At 41.2% G+C, this 16,360-nt stretch overlaps 1 protein-coding gene across 2 annotated transcripts in view; it reads left to right on the top strand.

Moving 5' to 3' along the window:
* The window catches only part of LOC141114560 (transcription factor CP2-like protein 1), a 316,164-nt gene that overhangs the window by 263,064 nt on the left and 36,740 nt on the right, over window positions 1-16,360 (top strand). For both annotated transcript variants that reach the window (XM_073608327.1, XM_073608326.1), the window contains exon 9: window positions 13,445-13,496. In XM_073608327.1, the coding sequence (XP_073464428.1) occupies window positions 13,445-13,496 (52 nt within the window). The remainder of the gene's footprint in view (window positions 1-13,444; window positions 13,497-16,360) is intronic.

The following is a 16,360-nucleotide window of genomic DNA, read 5'->3' as shown; positions in this document are numbered from 1 at the left end:
AGAAGAAGAGAAGAAAAGAAGAAGAGAAGAAGATGAAGAAGATGAAGAGAAGAGCGGGAGCCTCCCCCCAAGCCATGGGTGCGGAGCGGCCCGAGGAGAAGAAGATAGAAGACGCCGCGGAGGAGATGCTGGACGAGAACGCCGGAGGAAGAACCAGAAGAGCCAGAAGAACCAGAAGATGAAGGAAGATAGAAGAAAGAAGAAGTATTTAAATAAAGGAATTGTCAAAAACTGTCTCTTGTCATTTTTAACATTTTTGACAGTTTTTTAGTGAAATGGTAGGGGTAAGTACCCCCTTACCATTTCACACAGGGCGGGGCCGGGATCTGGGGGTCCCCTTGTTAAAGGGGGCTTCCAGATTCCGATAAGCCCCCCGCCCGCAGACCCCCACAACCACCGGCCACGGTTGTGGGGATGAGGCCCTTGTCCTCATCAACATGGGGACAAGGTGTTTTGGGGGGCTACCCCAAAGCACCCTCCCAATGTTGAGGGCATGTGGTCTGGTACGGTTCAGGAGGGGGGGGGGGCGCACTCTCATCCCCCCCTCTTTTCCTGCAGCCTGCCAGGTTGCGTGCTCGGGTAAGGGTCTGGTATGGATTTTTGGGGGGACCCCACGCCTTTTTTTTTTTTTTTGGCGCGGGGTTCCCCTTAAAATCCATACCAGACCTGAAGGGTCTGGTATGGAATTTAGGGGGAACCCCGCGTCATTTTTTTTTTTATTTTGGCCGGGGTTCCCCTTAATATCCATACCAGACCGGAAGGGCCTGGTATGGAATTTAGGGGGACTCCCACGTCATTTTTTTTTTTTAATTTTGGTTCGGGGTTCCCCTTTGGGGAATTCCCATGCCGTTTTTATCAATGAACTTCTGTGTGTATTGTCTGCAATGCAATAGCCGCGGGTAGTTTTAAATGAGTTTTTTCCTTCAAAATGTCATTTTGCTGTCAGACTGTTCTAAACACAGGAAACATGCGCCCCTTTACAGGCATACTATAGACACCTCCCAGGTACGAAATTTAAAGGGATATTACACTTTTATTGTTTGACTTTAAGCATTATTAAAATCACTGCTCCTGAAAAAACGTCTGTTTTTAAAACTTTTTTTGCATTGATCCATGTCCCCTGGGGCAGGACCCAGGTCCCCAAACACTTTTTATGACAATAACTTGCATATTAGCCTTTAAAATTAGCACTTTTGATTATTCATGTTCGTGTCCCATAGACTTTAACGGTGTTCGCGTGTTCGAACGAACTTTTTTCCTGTTCGCATGTTCTGGTGCGAACCGAACAGGGGGGTGTTCGGCTCATCCCTAGTCACCAGTATGGTATTTGTAAATTGAAATCATATCCCCTCTCAAGCGTCTCTTCTCCAGAGAGAATAAGTTCAGTGCTCAAAACCTTTCTGTCCTCCAGACCCTTTATTAGCTTTGTTGCCCTTATTTGTACTCGCTCCATTTCCAGTACATCCAGTTGCGGCCGGACCAGAGTCTTGTAGAGTAGGAGAATTATCGCTTTATCCCTGGAGTTAATCCCTTTTTTAATGCATGCCAATATTCTGTTTGCTTTGTTAGCAGCAGCTTGGCATTGCATGCCATTGCTGAGCCTATAATCTACTAGGACCGCCAGGTCCTTTTCCATCCTAGATTTCCCCAGAGGTTCTCCCCCTAGTGTATAGATTGCATTCATTCATTACCCAAATGCATTATTTTAAATTTTTCTACATTAAACCTCATTTGCCATGTAGTTGCCCACCCCATCAATTTGTTCAGATTTTCTTGCAAGGTTTCCACATCCTGCGGAGAAGTTATTGCCCTACTTATCTTAGTATCATCCACAAATACAGAGATTTAACTGTTTACCCCATCTTCCAGGTCGTTTATGAACAAATTAACCACTTGACGACCGCCGCACGACGATATACGTCGGCAGAGCGGCACGGGCAGGAAAAAGGGCGTACATTTACGTCCTTTCCTTCCCGCGGGTGGGGGGTCCGATCGGACCCCCCCCCGGTGCCAGCGGCGGTTGCCTTTGGTCTGGCAGCGATCAGAGATGAGGGGGAGGCCATCCATTCGTGGCCCCCCCCTCACGATCGCTCTCAGCCAATGAGGATCTTCCCCTGCCTCTGTGTAGTACACAGAGGCAGAGGAAGTGATGTCATCTCTCCTCGGCTCGGCAGTTTCCGTTCCGGCGCCGAGGAGAGAAGACATCCGAGTTAGTTACACAAAAACACACAGTAGAACATGCCAGGCATACTTTACACCCCCCTTTACCCCCTGATCCCCCCCCCGATCACCCCCCCCCCGTCACTCTGACACCAAGCAGTTTTTTTTTTTTTTTCTGATTACTGCATGGTGTCAGTTTGTGACAGTTACTGTGTTAGGGCAGTTAGTATTAGACTCCTGTAGGTCTAAGGTACCCCCCTAACCCCCCCAATAAAGTTTTAACCCCTTGATCACCCCCTGTCGCCAGTGTCGCTAAGCGATCATTTTTCTGATCGCTGTATTAGTGTCGCTGGTGACGCTAGTTAGGGACGTAAATATTTAGGTTCGCCGTCAGCATTTTATAGCGACAGGGACCCCCATATACTACCTAATAAAGGTTTTAACCCCTTGATTGCCCCCTGGTTAACCCTTTCACCACTGATCACCGTATAACTGTTACGGGTGACGCTGGTTAGTTCGTTTATTTTTTATAGTGTCAGGGCACCCGGCGTTTATTACCGAATAAAGGTTTAGCCGCCTGATCGCCTGGCAGTGATATGCGTCACCCCAGGCAGCATCAGATTAGCGCCAGTACCGCTAACACCCACGCACGCAGCATACGCCTCCCTTAGTGGTATAGTATCTGAACGGATCAATATCTTATCTGATCAGATCTATACTAGCATCCCCAGCAGTTTAGGGTTCCCAAAAACGCAGTGTTAGCGGGATCAGCCCAGATATCTGCTAGCACCTGTGTTTTGCCCCTCCACCCGGCCCAGCCCACCCAAGTGCAGTATCGATCGATCACTGTCACTTACAAAACACTAAACGCATAACTGCAGCATTCGCAGAGTCAGGCCTGATCCCTGCGATCGCTAACAGTTTTTTTGGTAGCGTTTTGGTGAACTGGCAAGCACCAGTGGCCTAGTACACCCCGGTCGTAGTCAAACCAGCACTGCAGTAACACTTGGTGATGTGGCAAGTCCCATAAGTGCAGTTCAAGCTGGTGAGGTGGCAAGCACAAGTAGTGTCCCGCTGCCACCAAGAAGAAGACAAACAGGCCCGTCGTGCCCATAGTGCCCTTCCTGCTGCATTTGCCAATCCTAATTGGGAACCCACCACTTCTGCAGCGCCCGTACTTCCCCCATTCATATCCCCAACCAAATGCAATCGGCTGCATGAGAGGCATTTTCTTTATGTCCTCCCGAGTACCCCTACCCAACGAACCCCCCCAAAAAAGATGTTGTGTCTGCAGCAAGCGCGGATATAGGCGTGACACCCGCTATTATTGTCCCTCCTGTCCTGACAATCCTGGTCTTTGCATTGGTAAATGTTTTGAACGCTATCATTCACTAGTTGAGTATTAGCGTAGGGTACAGCATTGCACAGACTAGGCACACTTTCACAGGGTTTCCCAAGATGCCATCGCATTTTGAGAGACCCGAACCTGGAACCGGTTACAGTTATAAAAGTTAGTTACAAAAAAAAGTGTAAAAAAAAAAAAATATATATATATATATATATATATATATATAAAAAAAAAAAAAATAGTTGTTGTTTTATTGTTCTCTCTCTCTCTCTCTATTCTCTCTCTATTGTTCTGCTCTTTTTTACTGTATTCTATTCTGCAATGTTTTATTGTTATTATGTTTTATCATGTTTGCTTTTCAGGTATGCAATTTTTTATACTTTACCGTTTACTGTGTTTTATTGTTAACCATTTTTTTGTCTTCAGGTACGCCATTCACGACTTTGAGTGGTTATACCAGAATGATGCCTGCAGGTTTAGGTATCATCTTGGTATCATTCTTTTCAGCCAGCGGTCGGCTTTCATGTAAAAGCAATCCTAGCGGCTAATTAGCCACTAGACTGCTTTTACAAGCAGTGGGAGGGAATGCCCCCCCACCGTCTTCCGTGTTTTTCTCTGGCTCTCCTGTCTCAACAGGGAACCTGAGAATGCAGCCGGTGATTCAGCCAGCTGACCATAGAGCTGATCAGAGACCAGAGTGGCTCCAAACATCTCTATGGCCTAAGAAACCGGAAGCTACGAGCATTTCATGACTTAGATTTCGCCGGATGTAAACAGCGCCATTGGGAAATTGGGAAAGCATTTTATCACACCGATCTTGGTGTGGTCAGATGCTTTAAGGGCAGAGGAGAGATCTAGGGTCTAATAGACCCCAATTTTTTCAAAAAAGAGTACCTGTCACTACCTATTGCTATCATAGGGGATATTTACATTCCCTGAGATAACAATAAAAATCATTTTTAAAAAAATGAAAGGAACAGTTTAAAAATAATATAAAAAAGCAAAAAAATAATAAAGAAAAAAAAAAAAAAAAAAAAAGCACCCCTGTCCCCCCCTGCTCTCGCGCACAGGCGAACGCAAGCGTCGGTCTGGCGTCAAATGTAAACAGCAACTGCACCATGCATGTGAGGTGTCACCGCGAACGTCAGATCGAGGGCAGTAATTTTAGCAGTAGACCTCCTCTGTAAATCTAAAGTGGTAACCTGTAAAGGCTTTTAAAGGCTTTTAAAAATGTATTTAGTTTGTCGCCACTGCACGTTTGTGCGCAATTTTAAAGCATGTCATGTTTGGTATCCATGTACTCGGCCTAAGATCATCTTTTTTATTTCATCAAACATTTGGGCAATATAGTGTGTTTTAGTGCATTCAAATTTTAAAAAGTGTGTTTTTTCCCCAAAAAATGCGTTTGAAAAATCGCTGCGCAAATACTGTGTGAAAAAAAAATGAAACACCCACCATTTTAATCTGTAGGGCATTTGCTTTAAAAAAATATATAATGTTTAGGGGTTCAAAGTAATTTTCTTGCAAAAAAAAATAATTTTTTCATGTAAACAAAAAGTGTCAGAAAGGGCTTTGTCTTCAAGTGGTTAGAAGAGTGGGTGATGTGTGACATAAGCTTCTAAATGTTGTGCATAAAATGCCAGGACAGTTCAAAACCCCCCCAAATGACCCCATTTTGGAAAGTAGACACCCCAAGCTATTTGCTGAGAGTCATGTCGAGTCCATGGAATATTTTATATCGTGACACAAGTTGCGGGAAAGAGACAATTTTTTTTTTTTTTTTTTGCACAAAGTTGTCACTAAATTATATATTGCTCAAACATGCCATGGGAATATGTGAAATTACACCCCAAAATACATTCTGTTGCTTCTCCCGAGTATGGGGATACCACATGTGTGAGACTTTTTGGGAGCCTAGCCGCGTACGGGACCCCGAAAACCAAGCACCGCCTTCAGGCTTTCTAAGGGCGTAAATTTTTGATTTCACTCTTCACTGCCTATCACAGTTTCGGAGATCATGAAATGCCCAGGTGGCACAAACCCCCCCCAAATGACCCCATTTTGGAAATTAGACACCCCAAGCTATTTGCTGAGAGGTATAGTGAGTATTTTGCAGACCTCACTTTTTGTCACAAAGTTTTGAAAATTGAAAAAAGAAAAAAAAAAAGTTTTTTCTTGTCTTTCTTCATTTTCAAAAACAAATGAGAGCTGCAAAATACTCACCATGCCTCTCAGCAAATAGCTTGGGGTGTCTACTTTCCAAAATGGGGTCATTTGGGGGGGGTTTTGTGCCACCTGGGCATTCCATGGCCTCCGAAACTGTGATAGGCAGTGAAGAGTGCGGAAGAAGGCGGTGATTGGTTTTCGGGGCCCCGTACGCAGCTAGGCTCCCAAAAAGTCCCACACATGTGGTATTCCCATACTCAGGAGAAGCAGCTAAATGTATTTTGGGGTGCAATTCCACATATGCCCATGGCCTGTGTGAGCAATATATCATTTAGTGACAACTTTGTGCAAAAAAAAAAATTGTCACTTTCCCGCAACTTGTGTCAAAATATAAAATATTCCATGGACTCAACATGCCTCTCAGCAAATAGCTTGGGGTGTCTACTTTCCAAAATGGGGTCATTTGGGGGGGTTTGTGCCATCTGGGCATTTTATGGCCTTCAAAACTGTGATAGGTAGTGAGGAGTGAAATCAAAAATTTACGCCCTTAGAAATCCTGAAGGCGGTGATTGGTTTTCGGGGCCCCGTACACGGCTAGGCTCCCAAAAAGTCCCACACATGTGGTATCCCCGTACTCAGGAGAAGCAGCTGAATTTATTTTTGGGTGCAATTCCACATAGGCCCATGGCCCATGGTCATTTAGTGACAACTTTTTGTAAATATTTTTTTTTTTTTTTTGTCATTATTCAATCACTTGGGACAAAAAAAATAAATATTCAATGGGTTCAACATGCCTCTCAGCAATTTCCTTGGGGTGTCTACTTTCCAAAATGGGGTCATTTGGGGGGGTTTGTACTGCCCTGCCATTTTAGCACCTCAAGAAATGACATAGGCAGTCATAAACTAAAAGCTGTGTAAATTCCAGAAAATGTACCCTAGTTTGTAGACGCTATAACTTTTGCGCAAACCAATAAATATACGCTTATTGACATTTTTTTTACCAAAGACATGTGGCCGAATACATTTTGGCCTAAATGTATGACTAAAATTGAGTTTATTGGATTTTTTTTATAACAAACAGTAGAAAAAATCATTTTTTTTCAAAATGTTCAGTATTTTTCCGTTTATAGCGCAAAAAATAAATATAAAATATTCCATGGACTCAACATGCCTCTCAGCAAATAGCTTGGGGTGTCTGCTTTCCAAAATGGGGTCATTTGGGGGGGGGGGGGTTTGTGCCATCTGGGCATTTTATGGCCTTCAAAACTGTGATAGGTAGTGAGGAGTGAAATCAAAAATTTACACCCTTAGAAATCCTGAAGGCGGTGATTGCTTTTCAGGGCCCCGTACGCGGCTAGGCTCCCAAAAAGTCCCACACATGTGGTATCCCCGTACTCAGGAGAAGCAGCTGAATGTATTTTGGGGTGCAATTCCACATAGGCCCATGGCTTGTGTGAGCAATATATCATTTAGTGACAACTTTTTGTAAAATTTTTTTTTGTCATTATTCAATCACTTGGGACAAAAAAAATAAATATTCAATGGGTTCAACATGCCTCTCAGAAATTTCCTTGGGGTGTCTACTTTCCAAAATGGGGTCATTTGGAGGGGTTTTGTACTGCCCTGCCATTTTAGCACCTCAAGAAATGACATAGGCAGTCATAAACTAAAAGCTGTGTAAATTCCAGGAAATGTACCCTAGTTTGTAGACGCTATAACTTTTGCGCAAACCAATAAATATACGCTTATTGACATATTTTTACCAAAGACATGTGGCCGAATACATTTTGGCCTAAATGTATGACTAAAATTGAGTTTATTGGATTTTTTTATAACAAACAGTAGAAAATATTATTTTTTTTTTAAATTTTCGGTCTTTTTCCGTTTATAGCGCAAAAAATAAAAACGGCAGAGGTGATCAAATACCATCAAAAGAAAGCTCTATTTGTGGGAAGAAAAGGACGCAAATTTTGTTTGGGTACAGCATTGCATGACCGCGCAATTAGCCGTTAAAGCGACGCAGTGCCAAATTGGAAAAAGTCCTCTGGTCCTTAGGCAGCATAATGGTCCGGGGCTGAAGTGGTTAAATAGGATTGGTCCCAGCACAGAACCCTGTGGGACCCCACTATCCACCCCTGACCAAAAATTATCAAATGATTAAACAATCAAACAATCTGGAATGAATTACTGAGTGATTAAGTGAAATTCATTATCCATGCATGATACAACACAATATTGGAGTGAAACAGTTAACAGGTATATCAAATTTCCCACACCACAAAGATATTGTCAGTCAGGAACCCTGTATTAGGGAAAACAAAAATATATATGCAAACACATCTAATAAATATTTACAGTATTATATAGAAAACAAATTAATAATAACAATAACAACAAAACCACCAAATAAAAAATAAGAATATATAGGGATGAATGAAAAAAATGTAAAAATATAATACCGTAAATATATTTTAGATGTATTTGTACATATATTTTTATAGATTTTTTGTTTTTCCTAATACAGGGTTCCTGACAGACAATATCTTTGTGGTGTGGGAAATTTGATATACCTGTTAACTGTTTCGCTCCAATATTGTGTTGTATCATGCATTGATAATTTCACATAATCACTCAGTAAATAATTGATTCCAGATTGTTTAACCACTTCACCCCCGGAAAATTTGGCTGCTTAATGACCTGGTCATTTTTTTTCATAAGGCACTGCTTTTTAACTGACAATTGCGTGGTCGTGTGACGTTGTACTCAAACAAAATTGAAGGAGCTTTCATTTGGTGGTATTTGCTCATCTCTGCGGTTTATTTTTTGTGCTATAAACAAAAAAAGGCGACAATTTTGAAAAAAACCCACAATATTTTGTACTTTTTGCTATAATAAATATCCCCAATTTTTTTTTAAAAAAGCTAATTTTTTTCTGAGTTTAGGCAGATATGTATTCTTCTACATATTTTTGGTAATAAAAAATCACAATAAGAGTATATTGATTGTAGACGCTATAACTTTTGCGCAAACCAAACTATGGGAAAGATTTATGGCATTTTTATTATTATTATATTTTTACTAGTAATGGTGGTGAGCTGCGATTTTTATTGGGACTGCGACATTATGGCGGACAGATCGGACACTTTTGACACATTTTTGGGACCATTGACATTTATACAGTGATCAGTCCTATAAAAATGCACTGATTACTGTGTAAATGTCACTGGCAGGGAAGAGGTTAACACTAGGGGGCGATCAAGGGGTTACATGTGTTCCCTCGCGTGTGTTCTAACTGTAGGGGGATGGAACTGACTAGAGGAGATGACAGATCGTTGTTCCTAGCTAGTAGGAGCAGACGATCTGTCTCTCCTCTCCTTGCAGAACAGGGATTTGTGTGCGCAGTCCACACGCATTGACCCCTGCAGTGCAGCGGGCGTGCGCCTGGTATCCCCACTTAAAGGGCCAACGTACAGCTACGACGCCTCACGGGAACATGCCGACCTGCCGCAGTATAATGGCGGAGGCTGGTCAGCAAGCGGTTAATTGTTTAATCATTTGATGCTAATGAGCTATATATTCCATCATGTATGTGGTCATTTGTAGGTATTTGGTTTTGAAGAAGGGCGTTCTCTGTGTTAGCCCAAAACTGTTACCATGAATACCATGTATTTTCTATTTCTTAAAGTAATTTTTGTGCAGCAATCCCACCTCCTTTTTCTATTCTATCTATCTACACACACACACACACACACACACACACACAATGTATGCATACATGTACAATAATGAGCACATGTATGGTGAATGTGCATGCAAACATGCTGAACATATAACATGTTTGTACTAGATTTTAAATTCTATTTATAGTCGGGGTGGTATTAAGCTACTCGGTAAAACCTAGGTACTGATGGCAAGAAAATACTGTTGATAACAAATATCAGTCAATTGGTATTGAACGGATCAGATTATCAGATTGAGCTCAATCTCCTCGTTCAAACCTTTTGGAGCAAGGGTGTTCAAAGTGAAAATCCAATAGGTTTCCTGGCAGCACAGCCGTTGGAAATGTTCGGCCAGTGGTAGGGTATCAGGTATGGATTTAATCACCCCTACTCTGAGGTTTTTAGAAGCATGTTCCTGGTGGAGAAATGGCGAGGAACACTGTTTTGTGGCACCTTGGTCTACAAATCTGCGATGCTCATCAAACCTCTTTCGAACAGTTCTAAGGGTACGGACGACAAAGTCGGCCGCACGGATAGAAGAGACCATAAACTACATACATAAACAGTTGTGGAAGGCATTGAAATGATACATTTTACCATTTGTGGTAAAGGATTTTAGACCATGTTGGATATGCCCACACATCAAGCATAATGTTTTTTTGCAACGGAACATACCCACCAATGGAATAAGGGTGAGTTGTTTCTGTATGGTGGGTTTTCATAAGGGTTTAATTTTACTAGAAGCTATCTTGCGCTTAACGCTAGGTGCCTTCCTATAGACAAACTTGGGGGCAGAGGAGATAGACAATGACAGATGGGGCTCCTGATGTAAAATAGACCAGTGTTTTTTAAAAATACTCTCCATTCTATGAGGTTTAGCATAGTATTGTGTAACAAATGGAGAGTATTTTTTAAAAACACTAGTCTATTTTACATCAGGACCCCCATTGTCTATCTCCTCTGCCCCCAAGTTTGCCTATAGGAAGGCACCTAGCATTAAGGGCAAGATGGCTCCTAGTAAAAATAAACCCTCACGGGAACCCACCATGCAGAAACGACTCACCCTTATCCCATTGGTGGGCATGCTCCATTGCAAAAAAACCATTATGCTTGACGTGTGTTCCTATCCAACGTGGTCAAAAATCCTTTACCACAAATGGTAGTGTATCATATTAACACCTTCCACGACTGTTTATCTATGTATGTAGTTTGTCTCTCCTGCCCATGTGGCCTACTTTATGTCAACTGCACAATTAGAACTGTTCGAAAGAGGTTTGGAACACATTGCAGATTTGTAGAGCAAGGTGCCACAAAACCTATTGTTCCCCACCATTTCTCTGAGTACCAGGAACAGTCTTCCAAAAACCTCAGTGTATGGGTGATTGAATCTACACCCGGTATCCTACCACTGGCCAAGCGTTTCCGATGGCTGTGCCACCAGGAATCTTATTGGATTTTCACTTTGAACACCCTTGCTCAAAAAGGTATGAACACTGAGATTGAGATCAATACGATTGTCTGGTCACCTGAGACCAGGTGACAGATGCACTCTGTAGGAGTCAGGAGTGCATCGCTAAGGTAGTGGACCCTAGGACTGACTGCTGCGGATTGAACTCTGGGAGGTTCAAGAAGCAGGTCTACTGGGAGCACCAACACAGATCCCACTGGGAGCTAGAGCATAGATTCCCCAGGGCGTGAAGTCTAAGAGCCAGCAGGTGTTCACCAGAGCCTCTAGTGGTAAGGATGGACTGCGCTGCAGTCTGGCTCCAGGTCACGGCCCCCAGGGTCTCACAGCTTACGGTCACGGTAGACCATAACCAAATGGAAAGAACATGGCAAAAAAGCAAACCTGCCAAGAGATGGCTGCACACCAAAACTGACCGGGCAAGGAGGACATTAATCAGAGAGGCGGCACAGAGACCTACGGTAACCTTGGAGGAGCTGCAGAGTTCCACAGAAGAGACTGGAGTATCTGTACATAGGACGACAATAAGCCATACGCTCCATAGAGTTGGGCTTTATGGCAGAGTGGCCAGAAGAAAGCCATTACTTTCAGCAAAAAAACAAAATGACACGTTTTGAGTTTGCAAAAACCATGTGGGAAACTCCCAAAATGTATGGAGGAAGTTGCTCTGGTCTGATGAGATTAAAATTTAATTTTGTGGCCAAAGAAAACGCTATGTCTGGTGCAAACCCAACAAATCACATCACCCAAAGAACACCATCCCCGCAGTGAAACATGGTGATGGCAGCACCATGCTGTGGGGATGTTTTTCAGCAGCCAGGACTGGGAAACTGGTCAGAGTTGAGGGAAAGATGGATGGTGCTAAATGCAGGGATATTCTTGAGCAAAACCTGTACCACTCTGTGTGTGATTTGAGGCTAGGATGGAGGTTCTCCTTCCAGCAGGACAATGACCCCAAACACACTACTAAAGCAACACTTGAGTGGTTTGAGGGGAAACATGTAAATGTGTTGGAATTGCCTAGTCAAAGCCCAGACTCAATCCAATAGAAAATCTGTGGTCAGACTTAAAGATTGCTGTTCACAAGCGCAAATCTTCCAACTTGAAGGAGCTGGAGCAGTTTTGCAAGGAGGAATGGGCAAAAATCCCAGTGGTAAGATGTGGCTAGCTCATAGAGACTTATCCAAAGCAACTTGGAGCTGTGATAGCCGCAAAAGGTGGCTCTACAAAGTATTGACTTTAGGGGGGTGAATAGTTATGCACATTGACTTCTGTTATTTTGTCCTATTTGTTGTTTGCTATACAATAAAAATCTTAGAATTAAAAAAATCTTCAAAGTTGTGGGCATGTTCTGTAAATTAAATGATGCAAATCCTCAAATTATCCATGTTAGTTCCAGGTTGTGAGGCAACAAAACATGAAAAATGCCAAGGGGGTGAATACTTTTGCAAGGCACTGTACGTGTGTATGTATAATATATATTCTAGCGCTTTTTATTATTATTTGTGTCTGCAATGAACATTGTCAGTAGCCACCGTCAGCTATGCAACAGCATTTAAATTTGCTGATCTCTGCAGTTCTGGTTGTCAGGTTGCCTGGATACCAGTGATGCCAGAGCCAATTAGTTGCATCTAAACCCGCCCTGGCTTTTTGCTTATATTAGACTGTCTAGTATCCATCCAATCAGGTCTTAAGAAGAAGCAGGAGGTTTCAAAACGCGTTACCGCCCATCCACGGCATCACGTTCCCTTCTGACGTCAGCTTCAGTATCGGCGCAGCTGGCGACTTCCCCTTTGGTCCAGGCTACTTCACCACCTCGCCACAAGATACCGATGGCAGCATCCCGGGGACACCCTTGATCCCAGCCGTGCGATCTACCTACATGCTTATTTTTATCTACTCCAAATGAGTTGCTAATTTTTACTGTGTCCTATTAAATCCATTATCTAACCACTGCACTTAGTCTGGCACCCCTTACGTTTTCTACTAGTAAGGTTTTTATAGTGCATGCTAAAAAATACGTTTTGAAAAACACTGTGCGGTATCTTACCGCATACTGGAATGTGGTAAGATACCACTTTGTGAATGAAGTCTATTGTCTCCATCAGTCAGCCCAACCACCATCTTTCTCATGGAAACATCTTGTCCTCTCTCAAGCCTGCTATGCCACCTCTAATAGCGGAAACCCTGCTTTAGATTGTCCATAAGTAATTGATCATCCACTATCCATGGCAACACAGCACAAGCACAGAAGCTTTGATGACTAGATTACAGATTACATATGAAACTAAATTTACTATAAAATTCCTGCTTTCTGGAAAGTCAGCTTTACCTATTGCCATATTTTATGGTTTTAATGGTTCACATTTATTAAAATACTAGAATTCATTGTCAATGCAAACAAGTATTTTGTGAACCAATTCAGGAGCTATCATTGGGAATGGAGAAGTATTCTGACAGCATTATGTGAGATTTGTTAGGGTTTTCTGGTTTGGTGTCAGTATTGGTTTTATTATACTATTCCAACAAGCAGCCACCTATCAATAGTTCACCTATTAAACCTTTTGTCATTATTTCTGCTCCTAGAATCTGCACATCTCCAGTCTGTACATCAGACAGCTCTACAGAGTGTTTTGAGGTGAGTTAAAGACTAGATTTTTGTAACCATGATTACTAATTATGCATTTTTATTAATTAACATTATGTGTTATAAATGAGCTTACAAACATAGTAATAATACACACATCTAGCTCCCATTTAACCGCGTATGGTGGTAAACCCAGTGACTTGAGAGTAGATAGTAGCGTATATATCTTAGATATAGTGTGTGCTGGTGGATCCAAAGATAAACATAACTGCTCAAAATCTGTAAGCGGTCGATGAATAGAATGTTTCGGGGTAAGAGAAGAATAAAAGCTTTGCAGTTGTAAGTAAACAAACCATATACCTTTCTTCTGATCGTGTAAAGTTTGGAAGTTTATGAATGGCATAAAGATACCCTCCAGAATCGTATGTCTAATCTGGGGCCAATAAGATTTGTCCCAGCTTAAGATAGCATTTCAATGCATGCCAATAGGAAGAGAGGGATTATCTATTAAAGGAGTGGAGATGGGATAGAAGACAGAGGAAATATTTTTAAATGATGCCAGCACTCCAAAACGGTATAGGTAAGAAAAGGCCAAGAGGAACGTGGACCTATATCCTTAGTACAAAGCCATAAAGCAGCTTTAGGATTCAATGGAGAGGAACCTATTTCTAATTGAACCCATTGTTTATCAACGGAATGATGGAACCAATCCAAAACACGAGAAAATATCACTGCTTTATAGTAGCACTCAAAATCTGGCAAACCTGCTCCTCCACGATCTTTGGATCGACAGAGTGTCTTCAGGTTAATTCGAGGTTTATTATTCCTCCAAATAAATTGCAATAATAATTTATTCAGTTTTTTTAAAAATGTTTTAGGAAGTTTAATAGGTAAGGTTTGGAATAAATATAAATATTTTGGAAGAATATCCATCTTAATGGAGTTAATACGTCCAAACCACGATAGAGAGAGCTTCGTCCATGACATCAATTCAGCTTGTGTTCGAATCAGAAGTGGAAAGAAGTTTAGATCGTAAACAAGAGTCTGATCTGTTGGGATCTTAACTCCTAGATATTCCACTGCAACTTCTTGCAGATGAAAAGGAAATAACGCTGCCAGTGAAGAAACCTCATCTCTGGGCAATTAAATATTCAATAACTCAGATTTAGTTAAATTTACCTTGAAATTACTCAAATATCCAAATAAATTAATTTCTTTTAAAACAGAAGGAATACTAATCTTGGGTGATGTTATATAAAGTAAGACATCTGCATACACTGCAGTTTTATAATCTATTTAATAGTTATACCATGTATAGAGGGATTTTTACGTATAGCTATTGCTAAATGTTCTATAGTGATAAAGGGCACCTTTGACGGGTACCATTGTTAATCTCAAATGTATTAGAAAGAATACCATTTGTTCGAACTTGAGCGGAAGGACTTCTATATAGCGCCATGATTTTATTTATCAGATTATCCCCCAGACCAATCTGGCAAAGGGAGTGAAACAGAAATCTCCAATTTAATCGATCGAAAGCCTTTTCGGCATCTATTGTTAACAAGCAAGCCGGAATTTGTCATTTCTGGGCCAGGGAGATCAATGAAAGAGTCTTGCTAGTATTGTCTCGAGCCTCTCTGGCCTTCACAAAGCCGGCTTGGTCTGTATGGATCATCTGAGGCAATAGTGGTTGAAGTCTATTAGCGAAAAGTTTAGCATAAAACTTTATATCTTGATTCAACAATGAAATAGGATGATAGCTATTTGGATTTGTTTCGTCTTTACCCGGTTTCAAAATAATAGAGATGTAAGCCTTCAGTGTTTCCGGGGGGAAAGTCTGAGAGCTTGAAATTGAATTAAATGCGTACAAAAAGGATTGGAGACAGATCTGCCGCAAAGGTTTTGTAAAACCAGCTGGAGAATCCGTCTGGTCCTGGTGATTTACCAATCTTAGTAGTCTTAATAACATTTAACAGTTCTTCTAAAGTAAAAGGATCCTCTAAAGAAGAGCTAGTGGCCGGATCAAGACTAGGCAGAGCTGTTTGTTCAATGTATGAGATCATTTTTTTTTCCATCTCTATGAGAGAATGGTCAATTTTAGGATTACTTTGTGAGATATTATATAATGAGGAATAATAATTACGGAAAGTCTCTACAATATCAGAGTTAGTATACACCAATCCTTTACCGGGTGCAGATATTTTTAAAACAGATGATGATGAAGTTTTAGAATGAAGAGAGTGCGCCAAAAAGGAGCCATTCTTATTACTATATTCATAGGAAATTCTAAGTGCTTTATCCCGAGCTCTTAAAAATTGCTGGTCAAGTAAATACAAGAGTTGACTTCTAGTATTAGAAAGTTCAATTCTAATTTCTTCGCTATTACTCTTTTTATGACTAGATTCTAAGATTTTCTCTAATAAGGCAGAGTATTCTTTGGTTCTAATTTTTTTCATTCTAGATCCATGTGATATAAATATTCCCCTCAAAACACATTTTAAAGCTTCCCATTTAATTCGTTGTGCAGTGTCATCCAATTTATGATCTTCTACAAAGTGTGCTATTGTTTTCTTGATATCAGTTACACACAATGGGTCTGCTAATAAATTATCATTTAATTGCCAAAGTCTGTTTCTGGTGCATAATTCTGCTAAATTAAGATGACAAAAAATAGGTGAGTGGTCTGACCATATTTTAGATTTAATGCTAATTGTCGGAGTGGCATCTAGTAATGTTTGTGATATAAAAATATAGTCCAACCTACTATGTGAACTGGAGAGAAAAAAAGTATAATCTCTCTCAGAGGGGTGTAAAATTTTCCATAGATCAAACAATTTCATTGAGGATAATTTCTGCTTTAATCTACGAAGAGCTGAATATGAAATATGAGTTTTCCCCGAAGATGAGTCCATTCG

Source organism: Aquarana catesbeiana, linkage group LG12, assembly GCF_042186555.1.
Source record: "Aquarana catesbeiana isolate 2022-GZ linkage group LG12, ASM4218655v1, whole genome shotgun sequence".
In the NCBI taxonomy this organism is placed as follows: Eukaryota; Metazoa; Chordata; class Amphibia; order Anura; family Ranidae; genus Aquarana; species Aquarana catesbeiana.
Note: the sequence above shows the minus strand (reverse complement) of the source record. Positions and strands in the feature narration are given on the sequence as shown.